This window comes from Papio anubis, chromosome 13 (assembly GCF_008728515.1).
Source record: "Papio anubis isolate 15944 chromosome 13, Panubis1.0, whole genome shotgun sequence".
Lineage (NCBI taxonomy): Eukaryota > Metazoa > Chordata > Mammalia > Primates > Cercopithecidae > Papio > Papio anubis.
In genome coordinates this window covers 90,069,561-90,092,304 of record NC_044988.1, presented here as the reverse complement: position 1 = coordinate 90,092,304, position 22,744 = coordinate 90,069,561, and the positions used below count along the sequence as shown (strand labels likewise).

General features: G+C 50.8%; 1 protein-coding gene across 5 annotated transcripts in view; it reads left to right on the top strand.

Moving 5' to 3' along the window:
* Nucleotides 1-8,992, top strand: part of CDK5RAP2 (CDK5 regulatory subunit associated protein 2) — a 185,303-nt gene extending 176,311 nt beyond the window's left edge. For all 5 annotated transcript variants that reach the window (XM_031654462.1, XM_031654463.1, XM_031654461.1 and 2 more), the window contains 3 exons: nt 3,231-3,357; nt 8,079-8,125; nt 8,574-8,992. In XM_031654462.1, the coding sequence (XP_031510322.1) occupies nt 3,231-3,357; nt 8,079-8,125; nt 8,574-8,630 (231 nt within the window). In that variant the 3' untranslated portion in view covers nt 8,631-8,992. The remainder of the gene's footprint in view (nt 1-3,230; nt 3,358-8,078; nt 8,126-8,573) is intronic.
* The last annotated feature ends 13,752 nt before the right edge of the window (nt 8,993-22,744 follow it).

Sequence of the window (22,744 nt, the reverse complement as noted above, 5' to 3'; positions counted from 1 at the left end):
AAATTCACCTTCTCAGGCCTCACACCAAACCTACTGAATCAGTAACTCTGAGAGTGCACCCCGGCAGTCTGATTTTATAGCCCTCTAGATAGGTTTGAGAACCACTGGATTTAAAGAAACTCAAGAGATAATCAAATGCAAAACATGGATCTTGTTTGCATCCTGAATTGAACCAATTGTTTAGAAAAAGAAAATTATGAAGCAATCAGGGAAATGTGTTCACTGACTGGATGTGGTGATACTAAGGAATTACTGCCTTTTTTTAAAGGTGTCATAATGATACTGTGTTGGGTTTTTTTTTTTTTTTTTTTTAAACAATCTTTTTGTGGCCGGGGTGGTGGCTCATGCCTGTAATCCCAGCACTTTCAGAGGCCAAGGTGGGAGGATCACCTGAGGCCAGAAGTTCTAGAGCAGCCTGAGCAACATAGTAAGATGCTCTCTGTTTAAAACAAACAAACAAACAAACAAACAAAAAACCAATCTTCTAGAGAGATATAGTAAAATACTTTATAGATGATACGATTGGCTTCTAGGGTTGGTTCCAGAATCATCTTGGGGAGAGGATGGGCAGGAATGTAGTAGAGATAAGTATGGCCATGAATTGATCATTGCTGAAGCTGGATGGGCACTTGGGCATTCATTATTCACTTCTTTCTGCTTTTGTAAATGTTTGAGAATTTTTCACCATAAAAAGAAAACAAGCAAAAATTTCTGTCCCCGAAGTCCGGCGGAACACTGACGAGGAAGCCTGAGGCCTCCGGGGAGGGAGTGGCTTCAGCGCTGCAGCTCTGTGGCCCTCGGGAAGGGTGTTCTGGTGACCTCCCGCAGCACCGGGCATGCTGCTCACACCCAGCGTCTCATCTGATTCCTTGCAGAAAGCTTGAGGGAGTTAGCTGTGATTCTTCCCCTTTTCCAGAGGTAGGAATGGAAACTCCCAAGAGGTTAAGTGACTTGCTTCAGCATCTTATAGTTGGGAGTGGTGGAGTTGTACTTTGAGCCCCTGCTGTTGCTACCATGGAATACTCATCCTATAAAAATGAAGATTTGAATCCAGGGGAACAACAGACATGTAAACAATTAAAATTCCCTGTTTTAAGTACTGGACAGAATATATACAGGGTGTTAGGAGAGCACCAGTGAAAATTAACCCACCATGAGTGGGTAAATGGTGTCACAGCACCTACTCTGCACCAGACACTGGTGGTTAGAGGGAGGAAATGAGCATGTAGTCAGTACAGGAAGCAAACAAGTAAAGGACCAGTCACTCCAGTGTGCCTTGGGCGGTGATGGGGAGACACTGAGCCCCGGCGCACCCAGAGGAGCAGTAGCCAGCCTAAAAGAAGTGCCAGGTCAACCTCCTGGAAGAGGTGAAACCTGAGCTGACTTTAGAACAAGGAATGGGTCAACCACGTCGAGTTTGAAATGATCCTTCCCGCTGTCTTCCATTATCTCATTTGAGTCTCACTCTACTGCAGTGTGATAGCTGGATCGGGGATGATTATTCCAGTTTTACAGATGTGGGACTAAGGCGTTGACTGTAGAGAGACTTTGTCCTGGAATGTGTGGCCTCTGGAGCCATAACCAGAAAGTCTTTGTGGGCTCTTAGCCCCAAGGAAAAGAATCAAAGCAAACCTAATGTTTAAAATTAGGATCCGTTTGGGAAGAACTGTCGAAGTCCTTGTACCTGACATGACTGGTTAATCTTAAAAGTAGGTTAAGTCAGGGAATCAAAAAATGATACGTACCTTAAACATTTTAGTTTAACTTAAAACAGATAAATGTACATTCATTTGCCATTCTTTTGATGTAGGGCCAGGGCCTTTTCTTTTGAATATGGGTCTGCTGATTGGAGTTTCACATCTTCTTTCTTTCATAAACTGCATCCATAATGTATGTCTGTCACTTCCAATTTCTGTTTCTTTAAGATGAAGAGAAAACTTAGACACTTGCAAAGCAATTTGAATATAGAATTCTTCTAGACTGTGTTCCTCCCACATCTTTTATAGTTGTCTCACCCACACCTAATTTGCCAGAAATGTGTTTTTTAGTGACTTGCTTTTATCAAGTCTTTCCTGAAGCATATGTTAGTTTTCATACAACCAGTTCGCTCTTTTAATACACACATTTCATGGGCTTACTTAATATTTAATTAAATTATGCAATTTGATTACAAGTACAGCTACCATAAACAAGTTTGGGAACAAACTAAAGTGACTCTTCATGAGCTGACAACTCACCATCTCTCCTGTTGGAAGCAGAAGTGTTTCGACGTAGCAGAGAGCGGCCTGTGCCAGGGTGCTTTCCTGACAGAAAGGGAGTGTCCTTCCTCCTGCGAGCTGGTTTGGTGGAGACCGGCTGAGAGGGCTCCACCGTGCGTATATTTCACCTCGGAGCACTGGGGACTCTGGTTTTGCCACCCATCCAGAGTTTACTCTGAAAAACCAGAAGAGTTTCTTCTAATGGAGCATACTTTCCTCATAATACTTTTATATGATGTTTTGAAGATTTAAACATTAAAAAAATTTTTAAATCAGCATTATATATAGTTTTTGGAAAAAAAAACACTCAATTTGAAATCATATCTCATGGAGAGAATTGCTGTTAACATTTTGATGACATCTCAATATACACATCTATGAATGTGGGCGTTTATGTTCAGTTTTGTGGAGCAGGAATGCCTTGTATACAGGGCGTTTTGTTCTGGGCTCTTTTGTCACTAACTGTGATCATTTTTTGGTATCGATATAGAGAGCTCTACAACATTGTTTTTAATAGTTGTAAAACTATTGTATTATATGTAAGTACCATAATTTATCCAGATCTGTACTGAAATGAAGTTATTTTTTCCTACCATGAACAATGCTGAGACGAACATCCTTGTACATAGGCATCTTCTTGTGCTTATGTTATTCCTTGGGGGAAATGCCAACGTGTAGAATTGCTGGGGCAAAGAGTTAAGCGCATCTCAGTTTGGCAGATCTTGCCAGGGCGTTCTCGCTGGGCCATGCCATCCCGCACTTCCACCAGAGGCCACGAGGTGCTTTCCCTTTACCCTCAATGGATTTTGTCCGATTTTGCCTTTTCCCGGTTGTCAGGAAAAGGCTTCTAGTTTCCATTCAAATATTTTTGCTAGTGAGGTTGAGCATCCTTTTATATGGCTTTGTAATTTTTCCTATGTAACATGACGTTTTATGTTCTTTGTTCATTTTTCTAATTTCTCTTCTCTTTAGATTGGAGAAATGAAGGCAGAGGTCACCAAACTACATAAAAAATTGTTTGAACAAGAAAAGAAGTTGCAGAACACCATGAAGCTTTTGCAGCTGAGCAAGCGCCAGGAAAAAGTCATCTTTGATCAGTGTGAGTGAGTGTGCGGGTGGCTGCTGTGCCTGACCACTTCCTGCCTCCAAGGGCTCCCAGTGCTGCGCTGGATTACCCACTTTGGAGCCCAGATTGTAATCATGCCTCCTATCTGTGGGCTTCTTTTCATCCTCCATCCTTTCTGACTCACATAGACAAATGTATTCACTTAACACACCTTTGTAGAGCAGCCCCTTGGTGTCAGGGACTGTCATCTCACTGGGAGACAGTCGTGTGGCATGTCAGTGATGGGAACATGCAGAGCGCTGGGGTGGGAGTTGGGTGGGCGTCACTCCGTCCTGGGGAGGTGGGCATCTTAGACAAAGTAACCCCTGCGCTGAGTGTGAAATGAGAGTAGGTGTTGTCACATGGAGCGGGGGGTGAAAGTCCCACAGGGAAGAGCATGGACAGAGGCACAAAGGCAGGAAATAAGGTTTCGTATGTGAGAAACCAAAACCAGTCCCTGTGGGGTAAAGGCTGCAAACAGTGAATTGAGGCAGGAGGGATTGGGAGTCAGGGAGTACTTCATGAAAGACTGAAGGTGGCAGGCTCAGGGCAGAGGATTGGCCTGTCAAATCTGTGTGCAAGAATGGCTCGCTGGTGGCTGCTCCACCAGTGAGGCAGAGGCTGACTCACTAGTCAGACAGGAAAGGTGGCTACGATGCTGGGGATCCAGAGGAGGGCATGGATTTGAGAAATTCTTCTCAAGGCAGATACCAAGACTCAGGGTTGGCGAGGTGAAGTAACTTTTTTAAGGTCAGTCCCAGTTCTGATCTAGCCACTTTGGAGATTGTGTGGGAGCAGCTCTGTTTCCCGGTTTAAACCCTCAGCACTCCCTCCTGCTGCATTTAGAGGAGCAGGCGGTAGCTGAGTTTTCATTAGTGCCTGTTGGCAACATGGCCCTGGCCGAGCCTGTGCTGTCTGTGTGTCAATTTTCCTGTCTTAGGAGAACTGCTGACTGCAGCACTTTCTCTCTGGATGTGCCAGCCTGCCTTGTGCGGCTCTTCTATCAAAGTCCAACGTTTCTGGGGCATTTCTGAGAAGCACAGCACAGAGATTATTGCCAAGTAGGAGTTCTCCTTAGCCACCCCTGGGAACATTCTGAAAATAGACTCTGTGAGACTGGCAGTGTTTGAACTGCAAAAGAGAGGGGCTCAGCCACTGAGCAGGCACTGAGTTCCTGTTCTTTGCCCCTTACGCCAGGCCCTGGGGACAGAGATGAATGAGACAGTCTTTGCCAGTGAGGGTTCCAGGCTTAATGAGGGAGACACACAGCTTAGCTGCAGGACAGTGTACTGAGTGCATCCTGGGAGGCCTGAGAGGTGGTTCAAGACTGACTGGGTCTTGAGGAATGACTAGGAGTTCGTCAGACAGTGAAGGGGCAGGAATAGGATTCTGGCAGATGGCCCTGTGGCCTTGCTGCTGTGCTCCCAGGAGTGAGAGAGAACTGAGCACTCAGGGACATGCTTAGGACGTGCAAAGGATTTTCCTGTGAGAGATGAGTGAGAGGGAGAAGCAGGAAACATGTTGCAAGGAGCCTTGTGGACAGGACTCCAGGACGAGCAGCAGGGACCCGTGGGGTCCATGTGTGTGTTACAAGATCCCATGGCTGAGCTTGGAGGGGCCAGGAGGCTGGGAAGACCTCTTTGATGGCTGCAACAGACCCCCAGGTGGGCAGTGGGTCCAGACTGTGGGGGAGGGGATGGTTTTGAAAGATTGTAAGGAGGTCAGCCTGGCAGAGTGGTGGATGTCTGTGGGGTTCTGGTTGAGGGTTTTGTGTCACTCGTAGAGAAAACGAGCACAGAGGGGAACCTGGAGAGAGACAGGGGCAGCTGTGGTCATGTTAAGGCATCTGTGGAATATTTGGGTTAGACTCTTGGAGCAGCGGGCGGGGGGAAGCGATGCTCTGCACAGGTCTAGGAAAAGGCAGAACTCTGCACTGGCATCTCTCCTCCTCAGCAGCCTGTGACCCTGAACAGTCACAGGACAGGTGGCTAACCCTATTGACAGGTGAGGAAATTGCAGAAGTAGGTTTGGATGGGTTGTGTGCTGTGGTCGGTCAAAAGGACAGAACTAGAACCCAGGTCCCCTGTGTCCTAGGTCAGAGATCATGGAATTATTGATTGAGCACAGTTCAGATCTCCACTCTCTTATGTGACCTGCATTAGACTAAAACCCTAAGCGTTAGATTCCTCATCTCTAACTGGAGACATGAATTCCAAAGGACTCAGACTGACTAGTGGGGCCGGGTTCAATAGCAACTTTATAAAAAGCACCCCAGTTTTCTCATCTGTAAAATAAGGATGATGACGCTACCTAAACTGTATTGTACTTAGCACAGTCTCGGGGGCAGAGGAGATGCTCAGCCAGTCCCTCCTCTTTCTTTCCATTAGGCCAGACCAATTCCTATGCATGGAGGTGGCAAATCATTCATAGTAAGAAGAGCCGCAAATGTCTCGTAGCACTTCCCCTCCTGAGCTGGTGTTGCCCGTCTCCATATCTCCTAGGCCTGGCACAGAGCAGGCTCCGCCAGAGCAGGGTGAGGGGCTTGCCCCAGGCAGCATAGCTGGTGGCTGGTCCGGGCCTGCAGCTCCTCCTGTGCCAGGCTCTGCAGCTCATCCCAAGGAGCCAGGTCCTGGGAAATTCTCCAAGCCCCGCGGACTTCACAGACCTGCTCTGTGAAGGGGACTAGGTGAAAGTTGGCATAGCACCTCCTCTTCCTCCATCCCCTCATGGTGATGGGGAAGGGCAAATGCCAGGGCTGACTGCTACCTGGTCAAACTGACACCATACCTTCTCAGAGTCTACAGGGGAAAGTAAGGAAAGGGCATCCCAGTGGGACCCTAAGAGTCCTGATGCCCTGGGGCCTCTCACTGGCCATGTGACCTGGAACCAGGTGCCTCAGTTCCAAGCCTCAGGTCCTCATTTGCAAAGCGAGGACAGTAGTTCTGCCCCATAGGGTGGGGGAGTATTCAGTGAGGCCACAGTTGGAACCACCTGTCACCAGGTCAACACTGTTCAGCTCAGGTCTTCCCAGCACTCTGTTGAGGTGGGAAGAACCGTGGACTGAGTTGGGTAGACCCTTGTGTGAGTCCCATCTCTGTGCTGGGGCCAGTCTAGATTTGGGACGAGTCCTTTGTCGCTGTGTTCCTCGGTCTTCTCCTTGCAGCGGGGATTTCTGTGCTTTGGAATGCGGCAGTGCTGTTGAGGTGCAGGGGTCCCCTCAAAGCTTGAGCCAGGTGATCCTTAGTTCTTCTGCCAGGAGCTCTGTTCTCTAGGGACATGGAGTGCTCTTTCACACTCACCTTTAACCTCCACAGCTGTGATACTTCATCTTTTCTGGGTCTCAGGCCCCTTGGTGAATCTGGAGAAAGCTGTGGTCTCTCTGTGGAAAAATGCAGACATCCAGATACATGCCCTCATTTGCACACAGTGTCGGAGGATTTAGGACTGACCCCCCAAACATATCCAGCGCCGCATGTCAAGAACTTCGCCCTGCAGCAGGAGGTCAGGTTGGGAGTAGAGGGGCAGTGGCCACCTCTGAAAGTCGTTTTGCTTGGCTAAAAACAAAGTCCACACCGTCTGTCCCGTCCCCAGTGTCACAGATTGCAAATAAACTCCATTACCTCCAGATGGAAATTTTCGTGTGGTAAGAAATCAATATTTTCTCAAGGCCACCACACAACACCTATTCTGAAGAAGCCACTGGGGCTTCTGAAGAAGGGCTGTGTGTGCTGGGCGTTGAGTCTGTTACAGCCTCTGGCACTGTTGGCTAAAGGTGCGGCTCCAGAAGCCTTTGGTGTTTCCAGCATGGGGAGTAAGCTGATCTCCTTACCCTCACCAAGCCCTGTTGAGAACAGATTCCCTGTCAGGCTCAACTCTGATCAAGAGGGGCATTCTTGCCGCTGCTGGAGTTTGTGTTGGACAAGAAAAAGTCTGAAGGAAGAGCCACCTTTCCAGTTGCACCTGAAAGCCAGGGCTCGCCTGCCCCTCCTGGGAATTTGGATACACAGGGCATCTGTCTAGTACGGTGCTCCGGGCGTCAGCGTCGGCAGGGACCTCTGAAACCATCCCACCCAACCAACTCCTGTCCAGGCAGAATGTGACTTGCCTGGGGAACCAGGCTGGGCTATTCCACCAGCTGAAGGGCAGGCAGAGGAGAAGCAGCATGCCCGCGGCATTTTCTTTCAGGCCATTTGGACCTGGCTCTAAGAGCTGCTGGGTAAAAACCTGGATTTGTAGAACTTAGACCCTTCTATGTGGGTCTGCCTGATCAGGGCACAGTCCCTTCCCACAGCTGCTTCCCACAGGGCCTAGGAAACTCAAGAGTGCTGGGCAGGCCCAGGCCTCTACCCTCCCAGCGCCATTGCCCTCCCTGGCCCACAGAGGTGAGCCTGAGGGATACCTGGACAGCCGGGTGACCGTGCAGAGCTGTGGTGTCTTCTGTGAACCGGCATAGCGTGCTCTAGTCTCTGCATCGTTGTCAGGTGGTGGCTTAGCGGGGCCTCAAAGAGGTGTTGTTGATGCATTATTTGGCTCTGGGGTGTGTGATGGGTCAGGTGGGCCCTTGGTACCTCCCTCTGGTCTGGATGCTTCAGACCTCATGTTGTCCACGTGTCTGAGCCCTTTGGGGTGGGGCTTATCCTCCCTGCACTTGGCTTTCACACGGCTCTCCTGGACATCTATGCCCCTAATCATTGCATTCTTTGCTCTCTCCTCAGTGGTCGTAACCCACAAAATCCTTCGGAAGGCCAGAGGAAACCTGGAGGTATGCCCTTTGAGTCTTCACTGTAGGCCAGTGGAAGGTTGGGAGGGGTGCAGGGCCAGAAAGGACCTCTTGAAAAATGAAGGTGCAGGGGGAACCAGGGGACATGTCCTCCTCAGAGAGTTGTGTGTTTCTGCCAGCAGTGCATGAAAAGTTGTGTTTTATCATGCCCTGTCGCCAGTGGGGGTTCTAAGTTTTAAATTTGTATGCTATTTTTACCAGTAAGAAATTCAGCAAACAATGCTTGGCACATAGTAGGCATTTGATGAATATTTCTTGAATGAATGCAGTATGATCTCATCGTCACTTTATTCGGTAAATATTTACTGACTAAACTATGTCTTTGAAAGCACTTTGAGAATAACAGTCTTGCGTTTACCTCTGTCAGGGGTCTTACTTCAGAAACCTCCACTGGACTTAAAATTCTCCTTTTTTTTCTTCCTTTTCCTAGCTTAGGCCTGGGGGAGCCCATCCAGGAACATGCAGTCCCAGCAGACCAGGCTCCTGAGAAGAACTTGCAGCCAATAAAGCTTGTGCTTCCCCACTGAGCTCACGCTGTCTCTTTGTTCCAAGTGTGGTTCCTATTTATTGAGGAAGAAAGAGCTGTCTGGCCAAAGGAAATCTTTTTTTTTTCCCTTCATGTTTTCTCTCTGAAAGTTGGCTTGAGAGTTGTTGTCAGAAAGGTGCGTGTGCTCCACAAACGGGTGGTAAAAAGGCCTCGAGCTCTTGGATGTCGCATTTCAGATCTGGGGCAGGCACCGGAACTGAGGCTGTGCGCCTTGGTGGGCTTCACGTCTTCCCCTGGATTTGCTTAGTACTCAGCCAGTGCCGCAGTTTGAAGATTCTCATTAAATGATTCATTTCATTTCACCTTGACGATTCTGTTGTTTTGTGTGGAGCCTCAAAGCCCAGGTCCCAAAATCCCAAGTGGGACAGGCCAGGGTTCCACGAGTCGCGTGGCTCACTGCTGAGCTCACTCAGGTGTCCAGAGAAGAGCACCTCCGTGCAGCGTGGCTGTGGGCACTGGTGTGTGCTCAGCATCTCACAGTCTGCTGGACAGCAGCCCTTGCAGTGGTGCCATTCCCGATTTAGCAAAGAGCAAAGTGAGGCCCAGAGCTGGAATGTGGCATTTGCATTGTCCCCGTGATGACAGGGGTGTGTCATCAGCCATCCACATCGCTGCCTCTGACCAAGATGCCCCCAGCCAAAACACTTTAGCGGCTTCCCACTACCCTCTGATCCAAGCCCGAGCCCCTAACAAGGTTTACAAGCCTTGCTGGCACCTCTGGCTCCTTGCCCATCTCGCCTCCTCCCACTCCACTCTGTGTTCCAGGCAAACCGAACAGTGTTCTCCCCAGCCTAACCCAGGCTGCGCCCTCTCGGACATGCTCCTCTCACCCTTTCTTTTTCTAGTTACCTTTGAATGGTCCTTCAGAAGTATTTTTTCTGCCCTTGGGGAAGCCTCTCCTGACCCGATACTAGGTGAGATACCCCACCTCTGCTCCCGCAGCCCCTACACCACTGTGTGAATCCTCTGAGTCCCTGGAGAGCAGAGGCTTGTGTTGACCACGGAATTGCCAGCACCTGGCCTGGCACCCAGCTCCCCAGACACGATGGTGAGGGGAGGAGACTGGATTGCACTGACTGGAAGCGCAGGGTGCTGCAGCCTCGGCTGGGAGTCCGGGGAGTGGCCTTATGCCACTTTGCCTGTCTCCCCATCCATTAAGAGAGGGGTGGGGCAGGTGGGTAGTGAGGACCCTTTCTGCTTGGGTTCCTGCCATCTGTGCTCTTCTGAGAAATATTTGCACAGATATACCTTGGTTGAATACGTACCAGTGTGTGAAAACTCAGATTGAGCCATAATATCACTGGAGTGCCTTTTGCAAGCAGTCACAACAGTTGACTTCCTAAATGGAAGCTGAGTGGGCCGAGGCACCGGGTCGGCGTGGCGCTGTGGAGCCGGAGGCCTGGTTCCAGTCCCGAGGCTCGCGCTTCTGTAAGTGAGAGTTACTCTTGCCCAGTACTGTTACAGAGTTGGGAGCCTCAAATTTTGGAAGCAGCTGCACAAGACCGTTTCCACAAATGGGTGACTCTTCTTCAGTGTCTCAGTGGCTGGTCTTAAGCAAGTTTAAAGTACTGTTTTAAGTTCTGTGGCTATGTTGTGCCAAACCCCTATTAACCTCAGTAGGGAAGGCTCAGGTTCAAGAGGCCTGAGAAGAGACCCACAGAGCCAACAAACGGGATGTGGGCTTTATTAGAGGCTTTCATACAGGGAACAGTCCAGAGGCGGCAGACTGGACAGGGGAACTGCTTTTCATACAGAAACAGATGGTTCAGTGGCAGCGGCTGAACAACACAACCACAGCCCCAGGTGGGGCAGGAAAACCGCCACCACTTATAAACAGCATGCAGTTTATATAGCATTTTTCACTTAACCTTCCCCCAGGGACCTCTGCCTGGGAACCTTTTAACCCAAAACTCAGGGCCTCAGTCCCCTGTACAGCCCGCATCCCATGAGATGGGCTGGGGGGCTCAGATATTCCTCGCAAACAAGGAACAAATCTCCAGGTTGGCTGCTCCTCGATTCTCTAACTTGGAACAACATTAAGATGCGTGTGCCATACAGGGTCTTTCTAAGGGTATGCTTAAGCTATTGCTATCAGGGCGTTTACCTCCAGGCAGATGTGCACAAATGTAAGCATGTGTGGTTGCGGGGGCAGTGGGGAAGAGGCGAGTAGGTTGTACAGTGTAGTAGATATAGCTCAGGCAAGGCCTGGAAGTCAGACCTGGGCTCAGATGTCCCCACAGGGGAAGAGTCCTACCTTGCCTGGCACATGGTCAGTGCACAGCCCATGGGAGCTGAACTTGGTCATTGGCAAGGGCTTGAGGTGGAGGGATTGGAGGAGAGATCCACATTGGATTCTGGTACATCCCGGGCCTGTCTGGTTGGTGAAGCCAGGCATACGTGGGAGCAGGACCTGCAGAGGAGGGGCTCCAGGAGTCCATCTGGCCATTTGCTTCAGGTCACCCACAGCTTTTCAGGAACACAATAATCTAAAAGTAAGTGCATTTTTATCCCCCGGTTTAGAGTCAGGTAAAATACTTTCAACCTTGGGCTAGTGAAGGCCCTCCCTCTTCTGGGAGGTGGAGGAGCAGCCTGGTTTGTTTGGGCTGGATTAGTGCCAAGAACAAACTCTGCAAATAAGACAATTTGGACCTTGGAAAAAGCTCCATTGTCCCTGGTGAGTTAATTTTACCAGCAGCTGAATTCAGGAGGCTTTGAAGCAGTAATCAGAAAATGCGTCAATTTCCCGTCAGTGAAATTAATCACCACGTGTGCTGGAGGAGCTGCACCTGAGAGAAACAGCTGCAGGGACTAAATATATAGTGAGAAGGATTGGGAGACAGGCCCAGGGCCCCCTGCTTGCCCTACCTTGGAAATGGTGCTTTGATCTCACTTCCGAGGCCCACCTCCCCACCTCCCTATCAGGGTCCTGGAGAGTAAAATCCTCGCCCCTCTGACCGGCGCTCACCTGGATGGCAGTAGCCACGCTGTGCATTTCAGTAATCTGCACCACCTCACCCATTTTACAAATGAGAAGACCAGATGTAGCCAGAATTTGAACCTGAGTCTGTTAAAACCTGATGTCCCTTGGATTATCAGTATTCCCCCTAAATGCCATCTCTTCGAAAAACTGCAGCATTTCCCTGTTACAAATCAACATTTTCTCACTCTACCCTTTCCAACAAAACGTCTCTGGATGACCAGAGCAGGGTCCAGAGACCCACAATTGAATTCCTCAACACAGCAGCCCTGAGAACTGCTTGTAAATGGGTGGTGGAAGGGAGAAAGAGTGATCTTGTTAATAAGTTCTCGGCATTGTGGAAGCCGAGAAACCTGCCTGGGGGATCTGGCCTTGCCAAATTGCCTCTTCAATCTTGGCCATATTTTAGGGCTAACTCAAAAATGCAATTATCAAAATTACTCATCCCATCTCCTGAGAAGCCCAGGACTGTGCCTCAGGGGCTAGACCTGTTTACCTCTTGCCACAGATGGGCGCCAGGTGGGGTGGGGGTGAGCAGATCCAGAGAACCAGGCTCCCCAGGTGGGGCCTTCTACTGGAACCAAGCCTGTTTCCTTATTCGCAAAAATTATGAGATGTAGAAAGATATACAATGGCTAACTGTGAGGCCCAGACATGGCCAAATTGCTGGGGTTCATCCGTTCACCTCAGTGAAGGATCTGCCTCTGGCCAGCAGCACATGCTAGAGACATCCTTGCACCTCCTTATTCCTCACCCTCCATATCCCATCCATGATCAGGGCCACTCCACTTGTATCTCCCAAGGCCATCGGTTCATTCATCTCCACTGCCACCTCAGTCCAAGTGACCATCAGCTCTCCCCTGGACAGCTTACTGTAATAGCTTTTCAGTTGGCCTCCCACATCCACCCCCCGCCAAATGTCCACCATACCACAGCTAGAGTGATTCTTTAAAAGGCAAAGCAAATCATATTATCCCCCTTGTTTAAAATATGGGATGCCTCTCACCACACCTAGTGTGGTCAGCAAGCCCTCAGTTCCCTGAGTCCCCGTGTCCACCCTCTTGGCTCCCTGTGCTCCAGTCTCTTAGGGCTTTCATCTCTGTCCACAGGACCTTTCCACATGCTGCCCGCTGCCTAGCATGCTCTCACCCTGGCTTCTCCTGCTAGTCAGAGATGGCTTCTGGATCAGGAGCCGCTATTCTGCATGGTCAGAGCGTGATTATCCCCCTTCACTGGCACTTGGCCGCTGTGTGACTTTGGGTTCTTCCTCTCCCTGTCATTGACCTGAAGCTCCGTGAAAACACAGACCTCATGTGGTTTGCTCACCACACCAGCCCCGCTGCCTGGGACAGGGCCAGCAAATATATTCACTCAGCAAACATTGCCAGAGCTTCTCCCACCTTCTTCTGGAGGAACTCTGGAGGAACTTGGTTGGGAGAAAAGACAAGTAATATAGTGAATAGGGAACATTTGCTTAGACCTGGGGTCCTGGGATCCTGGGGTCCTCGGAGCCTGGCTGTCTTTGGAACATCGTCATAGGCAGTCATCATAACAGCCCTGAGTGGGAGGGACTGCTTTTTTCATATGAAGGACTGGGGCACGGAGTGACCCCCCAAGATCACAAGGCTTCAGATGGAGGCCCACAGGCTTCAGAGCCCAGCTCCCTGCCGCTACATGCGAATGGCCAGTTCAGTATGGCCAGTGCCCAGGCGGCTGGCCAGGCTGGAGTGCAGCTGACACTGGCAGCGTCTGCTTCCACTTGCAGCCCACTCAGGCGGTTCCTGCCAGTGATCCAAAGCCCAGCCCTGCTCCTGGTGAGGCCCAGAGAGGCCTCATCCTTGCTGGGAGGTAGGCAGTTGGAGTTGCTTCTGACTCATCCTTTTAGACCTCTTTGTCCTCAGGGTTGCCCAGGTCCCCTCTTTTCCTGTTGACCCCATTCCCTGGGAAGTCGCCGGCCCTGCCTGACTGGAGAGGGCAGCACTGGGCAGGGCTCACCCCTCCAACTGGATCACAATGGGACTAAGTGCACGGTGGTTGCCAAGCGCCCTCCCCCACGCGCCTCTCTCAAATGCAAAAGCACGTCCTTGTTAACAGGCATTCACGGGAGAGCTTAATTACATGTTTTCAGGTCTAAAACGATCCTCTGTTTGTGTTAATGCCACTTTCTCGTTCCAAACAGAACAGCATGTGGTCCCAGCTCGTGTGTGACACTGGCCGATGGTATGGGCAGACACAGGGAAGAAAGAGAACGAGGTCGCCCTGGCCTCGCCCTCCTCTTTAGCCAAAACGATGGTGGGGTCGGGGGCCACAGACAGAGAGTGACCGGGCCCGGGGCTCCTTTGTGGTGGAAGCCAGAGGCTGGGAGCCCACCTGGAGAGTGTGGAGTGGGTGTGAGAGGGAGACACAGGTGGGCGGGGTGTGGACACTCAGCATAGGAAGGTATTTGGAGACAGTCTCAGTTATACACTCAGCATCTGCTGGCACCTACCCAAGCCCAGAGCTCCCAGAGCTGCCAGAGTCCCGCGGGTGCCCGAGGCACTCCCAGTCAAGTGTGGGAGACATGCCAGCACACAGGTGATCCGTGGTCATGATAAATGGTCACAGGGGGCCATGGACACCCAGAAAATGGGCTCCTACTGGGCCCTGGAGATGAGCAGGGGAGGTGTCCTGGGGTGACCCTGGGCGAGCAGTAAAGGCCAACTGGGAATTGTGGGGCGGAGAAGGGGTGGGGCTGGGGCTCCCAGGCAGAGGAAACAGCAGGGACTAGGGTCTGTGAGTGGTGCATTGGCCTGGCTAGAGTCAGTCAGCAGCATGGGAAGTGCCTCCAGTGGCAGCTTGAGGCGGGTGGGTGTCATCGGGAGCAGCAGGGGAGGCACGGGTAGGTTTTTGTCTGGGAAGGGGTGGAGGGACGTTGCCGAGTGTCCAGGGTGCAGGCTGGAGGGTTCTCACCTGGTCAGGGGCCGGGAACAGAGAGACGGTGGATTTGGGACACTTATGAGGACCTGGGGGCCCGTGTGTGTATGTCTGTGTGTGTGTGTGTGTCTGTGTGTGTGTGTCTGTGTGTGAGTGTGTGTGTATGTCTGTGTGTGTGTGTCTGTGTGTGTGTGTGTATGTCTGTGTGTGTGTGTGTGTCTGTGTGTGTGTGTGAGAGTGTGTGAGTGTGTGTCTGTGTGTGTCTGTGTGTGAGTGTGTGTGTGAGTGTGTGTGTGAGTGTGTGTGCACGCCCTGGTGGTGGGGGTGAGGAGGAGAGGGTCCATGCTGCAGGTTTCTGGCCCAGCCAATGGTGTGGGCACCTCCACAGGGAGAGAACAGTACGGAGAGTATGGAACAGTATGGAATGCCAACTGCATCTTTCAAGGTGGGCAGAATCTACAGGGTTGGGGTAGGGGAGGAAACAGCCTGTGCAAAGGCGTGGAGGCCACTGAGGGACCCATGGTAGTGGAGCGTGGCCGGGACATGAAGCAGGAGGTTGGATACGAGGTACTGTAGATTTGGGCCTCTTTTTTTTTTTTTTTTCCTGTGTGTGTGGCATTGGGAAAACAATGGTGATTATTCCAGCGATGAAAGAGAAAGCCCTGGGAGGAGGCAGAAAGAAAACTCTAGATGGGGGAGGCCAGTCAGGGGAGGGGGTGAGGAACTTGGTCATCTCCCAGGCAGTGAGCCCCATGGCTGTGAGGACACAGAAGCCCACTCTCTTCTTGCTGCTGTTGCAGGAAGGCTGATGGCAAGAAAGAAAGCCGGCCTCCTACTCAGATGGGGCCATGGGGGTGGCCTCCCCGGGGACTACCTGGGACTCCTGTTTTAGGTGCAGTCTCTGGGCCCCACCCCTAGAGTGAGCCAGTGACCCAGCCGCATGCAGCCCCTGTCTGGATACAGGACAGTGGTCCAAGCAGCTGCCTAGCAAGGGCCTGTGCCACAGAAACAGAGATGATTTGAACTCTCCGGGCCTCAGTTTCCAGCCTCACCTTTAAGGTGGGAGTAACAACACCTCCTGTTTTCTACCCAGGTCTCCTCCTCCCTTGAGAGTTCCCTGTCTTTGAGTTCAGAGCTCCTCCAGGCTTTGCAACAGGCCATCCTGTCCTCTTCCCAGCCCAGCGGATTCTGCTTCCTTCCTCTCTCCTCTCCCCTCCTCTCCCCTCCCGTCCCCTGCCCTCCCCTCCTCTCCCCTCCCGTCCCCTGCCCTCCCCTCATTATGATGTCCTTTGTACAGATGAAGAGGAAGTCACAATATGTTAGGTATTGCAATGATGAAATAGCGCCTATGGTAGGCAGAACGACAGCCCCTAAAGATGTCCATACTCTAATCTTGGAACCTGTGAATATGTTACTTTATATGACAAAAGGGAATTTACAGAGGTAATTAAAGTTAAAGACCTTGAGATGGGAGATCTTTCTGGATTATCCAGGTAGGTCCACTCTAATTCCATGATTCCTTAAGGGAGAATAACTTTTCCTAGCTGTGACCAGAGAGAGATGTGACACCAGGGAAAGCGTCAGAGAGTGGCTGAAGGCAGAGGGAGGGGCCACGAGTCAAGGAACATAAGTGACTTTGGGAAGATGGAAAACGCAGGAAACAGATTCTCCCCTAAAGGCCCCAGAAAAAGAGCACACTCCTGCCTACTCCTTGATTTTAACCCAGTGAGACCCATGTCAGACTTCTGCCTATGAAACTGTAAGATGATAATAAATGTGTGTTGTTTTAAGCCACAAGGTTTGTGCTAATTTGCTATGACAGCAGTAGTAAATGAATCTCGTGCCTCAGTCAGTACAAGTATGATCATATGAATTTAGAGATGATATGCATATGCTTGTAGTGTGTAATTTCTTTCTTTTTTTTTTTTTTTGAGACAGAGTTTCGCTCTTGTTGCCCAGGCTGCAGTGCAATGGCACGATCTTGGCTCATCGCAACCTCCACCTCCCGAGTTCAAGCGATTCTCCTGCCCCAGCCTCCCAAGTAGCTGGGATTACAGGCATGGGCCACCGTGCTTGGCTAATTTTGTATTTTTAGTAGAGATGGGTTTCTCCACGTTAGTCAGGCTGGTCTTGAACTCCTGACCTCAGGTAATCCACCCACCTCAGCCTCCCAAAGTGCTGGGATTACAGGCGTGAGCCATCGTGCCCAGCCTTGTAGTGTGTAATTTCTTAATGACAGGGGCCACTGAATAGATAACCTGTGAGGTAGTGAGCTCCCCATTCCTGGGGATATATTACAGAGGCTGCCTGCTAGCTGTTGATGATGTTGTAGAAGGGGTTTCTTCTCAATTGGCAAGTGCTTGGACCAAGCACTTCCTCCAGAGAGTCTCCAGAGATTACAGTGAGAAGCCACGTGGCCCAGGGCTGGAGGAGGTCGTGCTTCTCTCTGCCAGCTGGGAGGCCTGTCATCACCTACAGGGTCTCCCTTTAGGCATGTTATTATATGTGGTTCCAGGACTCCATTACTTCAGAATGCTTCTATGTAAAGTATTGAAGGAATTATTGAAATGTGTAATTACAGTGTGCATTGTAATATAAAACAAGTCTATTATATTCATCTGATGGAACTGTGCTCCATAATGTCTATTCTCATATAAAAGACTCTGCCATTAGAGTGTTATATTGTGTGATGGTAATTGTCCGTCTGCAGACGCTGTCTCCTGTCTTCACCCAGTTCTCTTTCTTCCTCGCAACGCTCCTGCTACCATGAAACTGGAATACCCCAACTTCCCAGGTGAGAAGGCACTTCGGGGTGATTGGGTCCACCCCACATTAGACAGATGGGGAAGGTGAAGCCCTGAGCCCAGAGCTGGTAATGCCAGCATCTCCCAAGTCCCAGCCAGTGTCCAGCCTGTGGTTCCCAAACACCTGTGAATCGGAACTCTTTGTTCAAAAAGAAATCTTATGTGGAACCCCAATACACAAAGCAGGTGGGTCAGCTCTAGGGCAAGCAAAGATGGGGCCCCCAGGGTCCTGAGTGCTTGGGAGCCCACTAAGCCTCACCCCCACTCTGAGGTCCCTCTATCAAACAGTAGGGCTTCAAGGGACACCTCATGAAAACCAGTGCCTCAACCCCTTCCTGGTCCAGATGGGAAAAATGAGTCCCTGAGTGTGGCAAGTGCTTGCCCGAGATCACACCGTGAGTTTGAGGCAGAGCTGGGATCAGCACTCATGTCTTCTCAACCTGCATCTCTCCATCACAGTTGCATTGAGAACCCTGGCTGTTCTCAACTCTGGCTGAGCTGGAATTACCAGGGACTTGTCAGCATGAGGATCAGAACTCTGGTCCCACAGACTGTGGTGTGATGAGTCTGTGGCAAGGTGCAGGGCTTCCTGTTTTTGAAAAGAGCCCCTGAGGCTCCTGCTGCACAGAGCGAGTTAAGAACGTCTTCCTCCTGAACGTCGCTCCGGTTTGTGCTCCTCACTGCATCTCCCCGCCCTGCCCTAAGTCAGGCCCCATCACCTGCGGCTGTCATCTTTCCACAAATATTTATAGAGTAGGAACTGTCCCGGGCCCTAGGGACAAAATAAAGACCTCTGCTTAGATTCTAGCTGTGGACGCCCGTAATAAACAAGCCCATTGTCTCCTCTGTTAGAGGGGAAATGTGTTATGGCAAAAAGGGCTGGAGTGCGGGGCAGGGGAGGGTGATAGAGGGGAGCTGGTATTAGGATCTAACTGGGCGGGGCAGGACGGGGGATCCTAGTGGAAAGGGGATGTGAGCAGAGAAAAGTCATCCCGATACCTCCATTGCCTGGATCTGTGCAGTAGCATGTTGAGAACAGAAAATGAGAAAATACTGCTCTCTCAGGTTGCCTGCCTTGCCGTTGGGTTCTGAAGTCAACCTGCTTGGGCTGGGTTATCACAGTTTCTCTACCTTCTACCTGCAGCCTTGAAGTGAACGGCAGTCAGATTTAGGCCTGAGCTGGGCTGGGGACAGTCTCCTTCTGTCTCCACCCCAGAGCCATGGAGCCTTGGCATCATCTGTCTTTTTCTCCAAAGTCCTGCTGGCCTTGAGATTAACCCATGTAAGCAAATGCCTCTGGTTCACTGGAGGAATCAGACATGGAAGCTCGGATTGCAAAGCTCTATACACAGTCTCAGTTCTTACATCCCTGTGAGGCTGGGTTTAATTCTCCCATTTTTCAGAAGATTAAATAAAGCTCAGTGAGGTTAATGCACTTGCTTAGAGTCATGTCCCCAGTAAATCGAGGAGCTGATAGTGGAGCTAGGTCTGTTTGACTGTTTCTACTACGTCATGTCACCTCACTAAATGTTTGCTGAACTGCTGAGGGGAGGCGTGGAGTATTAGGCTGGCTGAGTTAGGATCCCCAGGCTGGCAATTCAGAGCGTGTTATTCAAATCCAGCTGACTCCTGTTTTACAGTAACCATCATCAAAGGCCGCTGTTAATGGGAGCCCACATCTTCCTTTGTGCATTTGAAAAAAATCCATCTCAAAGCCATCACGTCCATGCAGTGACCACGGAGGAGTCAGTAGGAATTAAATCTGAAGCCAGAAACAGGAAGAAGCGAGAGGAAGGTCATCTTTTGAAATGACAAAGTGGTGCTGTTTTCTCAGTCGGGCAGGCCCAGCTACTGTAGCACCAACTGGGCCGCGAATTTTAATTCCGATCTCTGCAGCTGCTAATGTGCTTGTCGCTTGGAGAATAGACACTAATTGACAAGCAACTAAATAAATAACGTGTAACATGAAAGCAAACACAAGCTTTAAAAGAGAAAAAATAGCAAAAAGGATGAAATTAAAAATGCGGGGGGTTGAACAGTGTTTTCCACACTCCATTAAAGTGACATCAAAAAGCTTTTCAAAATATTTGTTTTATGGTGAAGATAGAGTTAGGAATCATCTGAGCGTCTGTCCCCACGCTGCTGTGCTGGAGATCAGAGGGAGTGCAGTGAGAAGAGGAGAGAAGTTTCTTCAAAAAGAGCTGGAGAGACGCAAGCTGCGTGCCTGAGGGATGACATGTCAGCCTCTTGGTCTTACAAGGTGACAGACCGAGGCCCAGAGAGGCCCAGTGGAGCACCAGAGTCACCCATTGGGTCCTTGGGAGGTTAAGCCTCTGGTATGGATTGAATTGTGTCCCCCCAAAAGATATGTTGAAGTCCTAACCCCTAGTACCTCAGAATGTAACCTTGTTTGAAAATGGGGTCATTGCTGATGTCATTAGTTAAGATGAGGTCTTACTGGGGCAGGGTGGACCTCGGTCCAGTATGGCCGGTGTCCTTGTAAGAAACGGGAGAGACAGGGGAGAAGGGCACCATGTGAAGACACAGACACAGCGAGAAGATGGCCATGTGACAACAAGCCACGAGGCAGGCACAGATTCCACCCCGAGCCTCAGACGGAGCACGGCCCTGCTGACACCTGGGTTTCAGACCTCTGCCCTCCAGAACTGCAAGAGAGTAGACTTCCGTTGTTCCAAGCTGCTGAGTGTGCGGTGCTTTGTTCCAGCAGCCCTAGGACATGAATGCAGCCTCTGCTGCCTGTGCTCCTGATCCCCGCTCTGCCAGCCCAAGATGGACATGAGTCCCGCGTCCTGGCTGGAGACACTGCTTCTCAGAACTCTCCAGACGTCCTCCCGCTAGTTGTGCTCTGATCATATAGCCATGAAATTTCACTGGCGTTCCCCCATTTTCATTATTCATGTAGTTTTTGCTATCTAGACTACAAGAATCTTTTCAAATTTCAATTCAATTTGTTCAACAAGTACTTCTTGAGCTTCTTAACCAAATAGACCTGCCTTTCTCAGGGGCCACCAGCCCTTCTCCCCTCCTTCTCCGCTCCCTCCAGACCAGCCATGGGGCTCCCTTGCTTTTCCCTAAGCACACCCGACATGCTTTGCCTCAAAGACCAGCCGCTCTCTCTGCTGGAATCCTCTTTCTGCAGACATCCGCATGGCCTAGTCTCTCACCTCCTTGGTGTCACCATCTCAGTCAGGACTACACTGACCTTCTGCCCCTATTCATAATCCCAACCTGCCCCTGTGTACCTGATGCCACTTAGCTGGCTTCGTGCTGTGTGATTTTTGTATGTGTTATGCTTATCCTTGGTCATGTTTTCCCACCATAGACTATAAACTCCATGAGGGCAGGGACTCCTCTATGTTGCTCACCTAGAATGGTGTCTGGCGCTCAGTAGATACTTGTTGATGAGTGACACTCTCCCTGTGCTGAGCACTGGGGAGGCTGATATGTGGTCCTTAAATAGCTCACAGCATCCTAGAGGACCAGCATGCACTGATAATTCCAGCTCAGGTGCTATGAGCAACAATAGGCTGACTGCCACGGCAGACCAAAGAGTGGTGAGTCACTCTTTCTGGGGTGGCCAGAAGGGTCTTCCAGAGGAGGTGTTGTCTGTAACAAGTAGGCAGGTGGTGGTAGGAGGGGCTGGCCTGGTCCCAGTATGCAAAAGCATGGAGCGTGAAAGATGGCAGGGTGGGAGATGGGCCCGGATGGAGAGTGGGGCCTGAGCCTGAGGGCTTCATCATCCTGGGGTGAGGCAGGGACAAGTCATCTCCAGGTTGCAGAACATCCACTTCTAGCCCCTTCACCCCCCGGGCTTAGCATCAATCCACTGGAGACAGTTCCCGCCACATCAGGCTGAGCCACTCCTTTCTCCCAGCTCTATGAGCCCAATCGTACCACTTGGAACTTTTGGGTAACAAGGGACAGAAACCTCATTCAAAGGAAGTTAGACCATAAAGGGGCTTTAAGTGTCTCGTGTAACCAACTGGGAGGGGCAAGGGTGGAGCAGCCTCAGAAGGGGCTGGAAGCAGGATCTCTCCATGCCGCTCCGTGCCTCTGTGGGCGACTCACATCTCTCTTAGGTAGGCTGGGAGTGGGGGCCACACTAGTGGAGCAGCATCCATGCTCACACCGTCGTCTTCTTCTTCTTTTTTATTTTTATTTTTATTTTTTTGTAACAGGGTCTCCCTCTATCACCCAGGCTGGAGTGCAGTGGCACGATCTCAGCTCACTGCAACCTCCACCTCCTGGGCTCAAGCGACTCCACCCACCTCAGCCTCCCAAGTAGCAGGGACTACAGGCGTGCCCCGCTTGCTCAGCCTTTTTTTCGGAATTTTTTTGTAGAGACGGGGTTTCACCATGTTGCCCAGGCTGGTCTTGAACTCCTGAGCTCAAGGAATTCACCCACCTCCCAAAAGTGTTGGGATTACAGGTATGAGCCACCAGGCTCGGCCCATGCTCGCACCTTCTCAGCTTCATAACCAGAGAGGAAAATGCTCTCTGCCTGCAGCTGTGAGAACAATCCCAGGGAAGGAGCCAATTGGCTCAAACCGAGTTGTGAGCCTACTCAGGAAGCACCCTCGTGGCTGAGAGTAGGGTCCTGGGTGAAGCAAGCACCTCTCATTTGGACTCCTGGCTAGGGTAGAGTGTGGGGAGCTGAGTTAAGGGCAGCAGATCCCCATACAAGGGTGGGAGCGGGGAGACATTTACCAGAGCACTGGGCAGACTCAAATGGTGTCATGTAGGACCTGTCCAGGCAGCATCTGGGTCTTACCAGAGGCCTCCAAGTCACCATTTGCAACAGACCCCATCTAGGTACCAGGGTGAAGATCTGGAGTCAGAGCCTGGGTTGGGAGCATTTTTTCCAACATGTCCTTGCAATTTCTCTTCTGTGAGCCTCAGTTTCCTCACTTGTAAATGGGGAAGACAGGCTTGGCTTTAAAAGGGTTTTTGTGGAGGGATCCGTGCTATGAAAAGTGCAGAAGCACTTGATACATGCTCCAGGGCTGTGCATTCATGAGGTCACAGGCCTCACATAGATCCTGCGACGGAGGGAAGGATAAGCTGGTGGAACAGTGGGTTGTGAGCCAGAAGGGCCCTCGGAAGCTGGTTAGTGCCATGCATTCATTTCTCAGCGGGAAGACCAAGGCCCAGGAGGGGGAGCAGCTCATCTGAGGCCTCCGATGCCTGCTCTGGGAGGTCTGCCACAGCCCCTCGAAGTGAGAGCTGACGTGACAAAGTGGCGCCGAGGAGGGTGCCTGGCATAAAATGAAATTGCTTATCAGAGAAATAGCGCTAAAAGTAAAATAAATTACACTTTGCACTGACGTCGTAATTTTAAA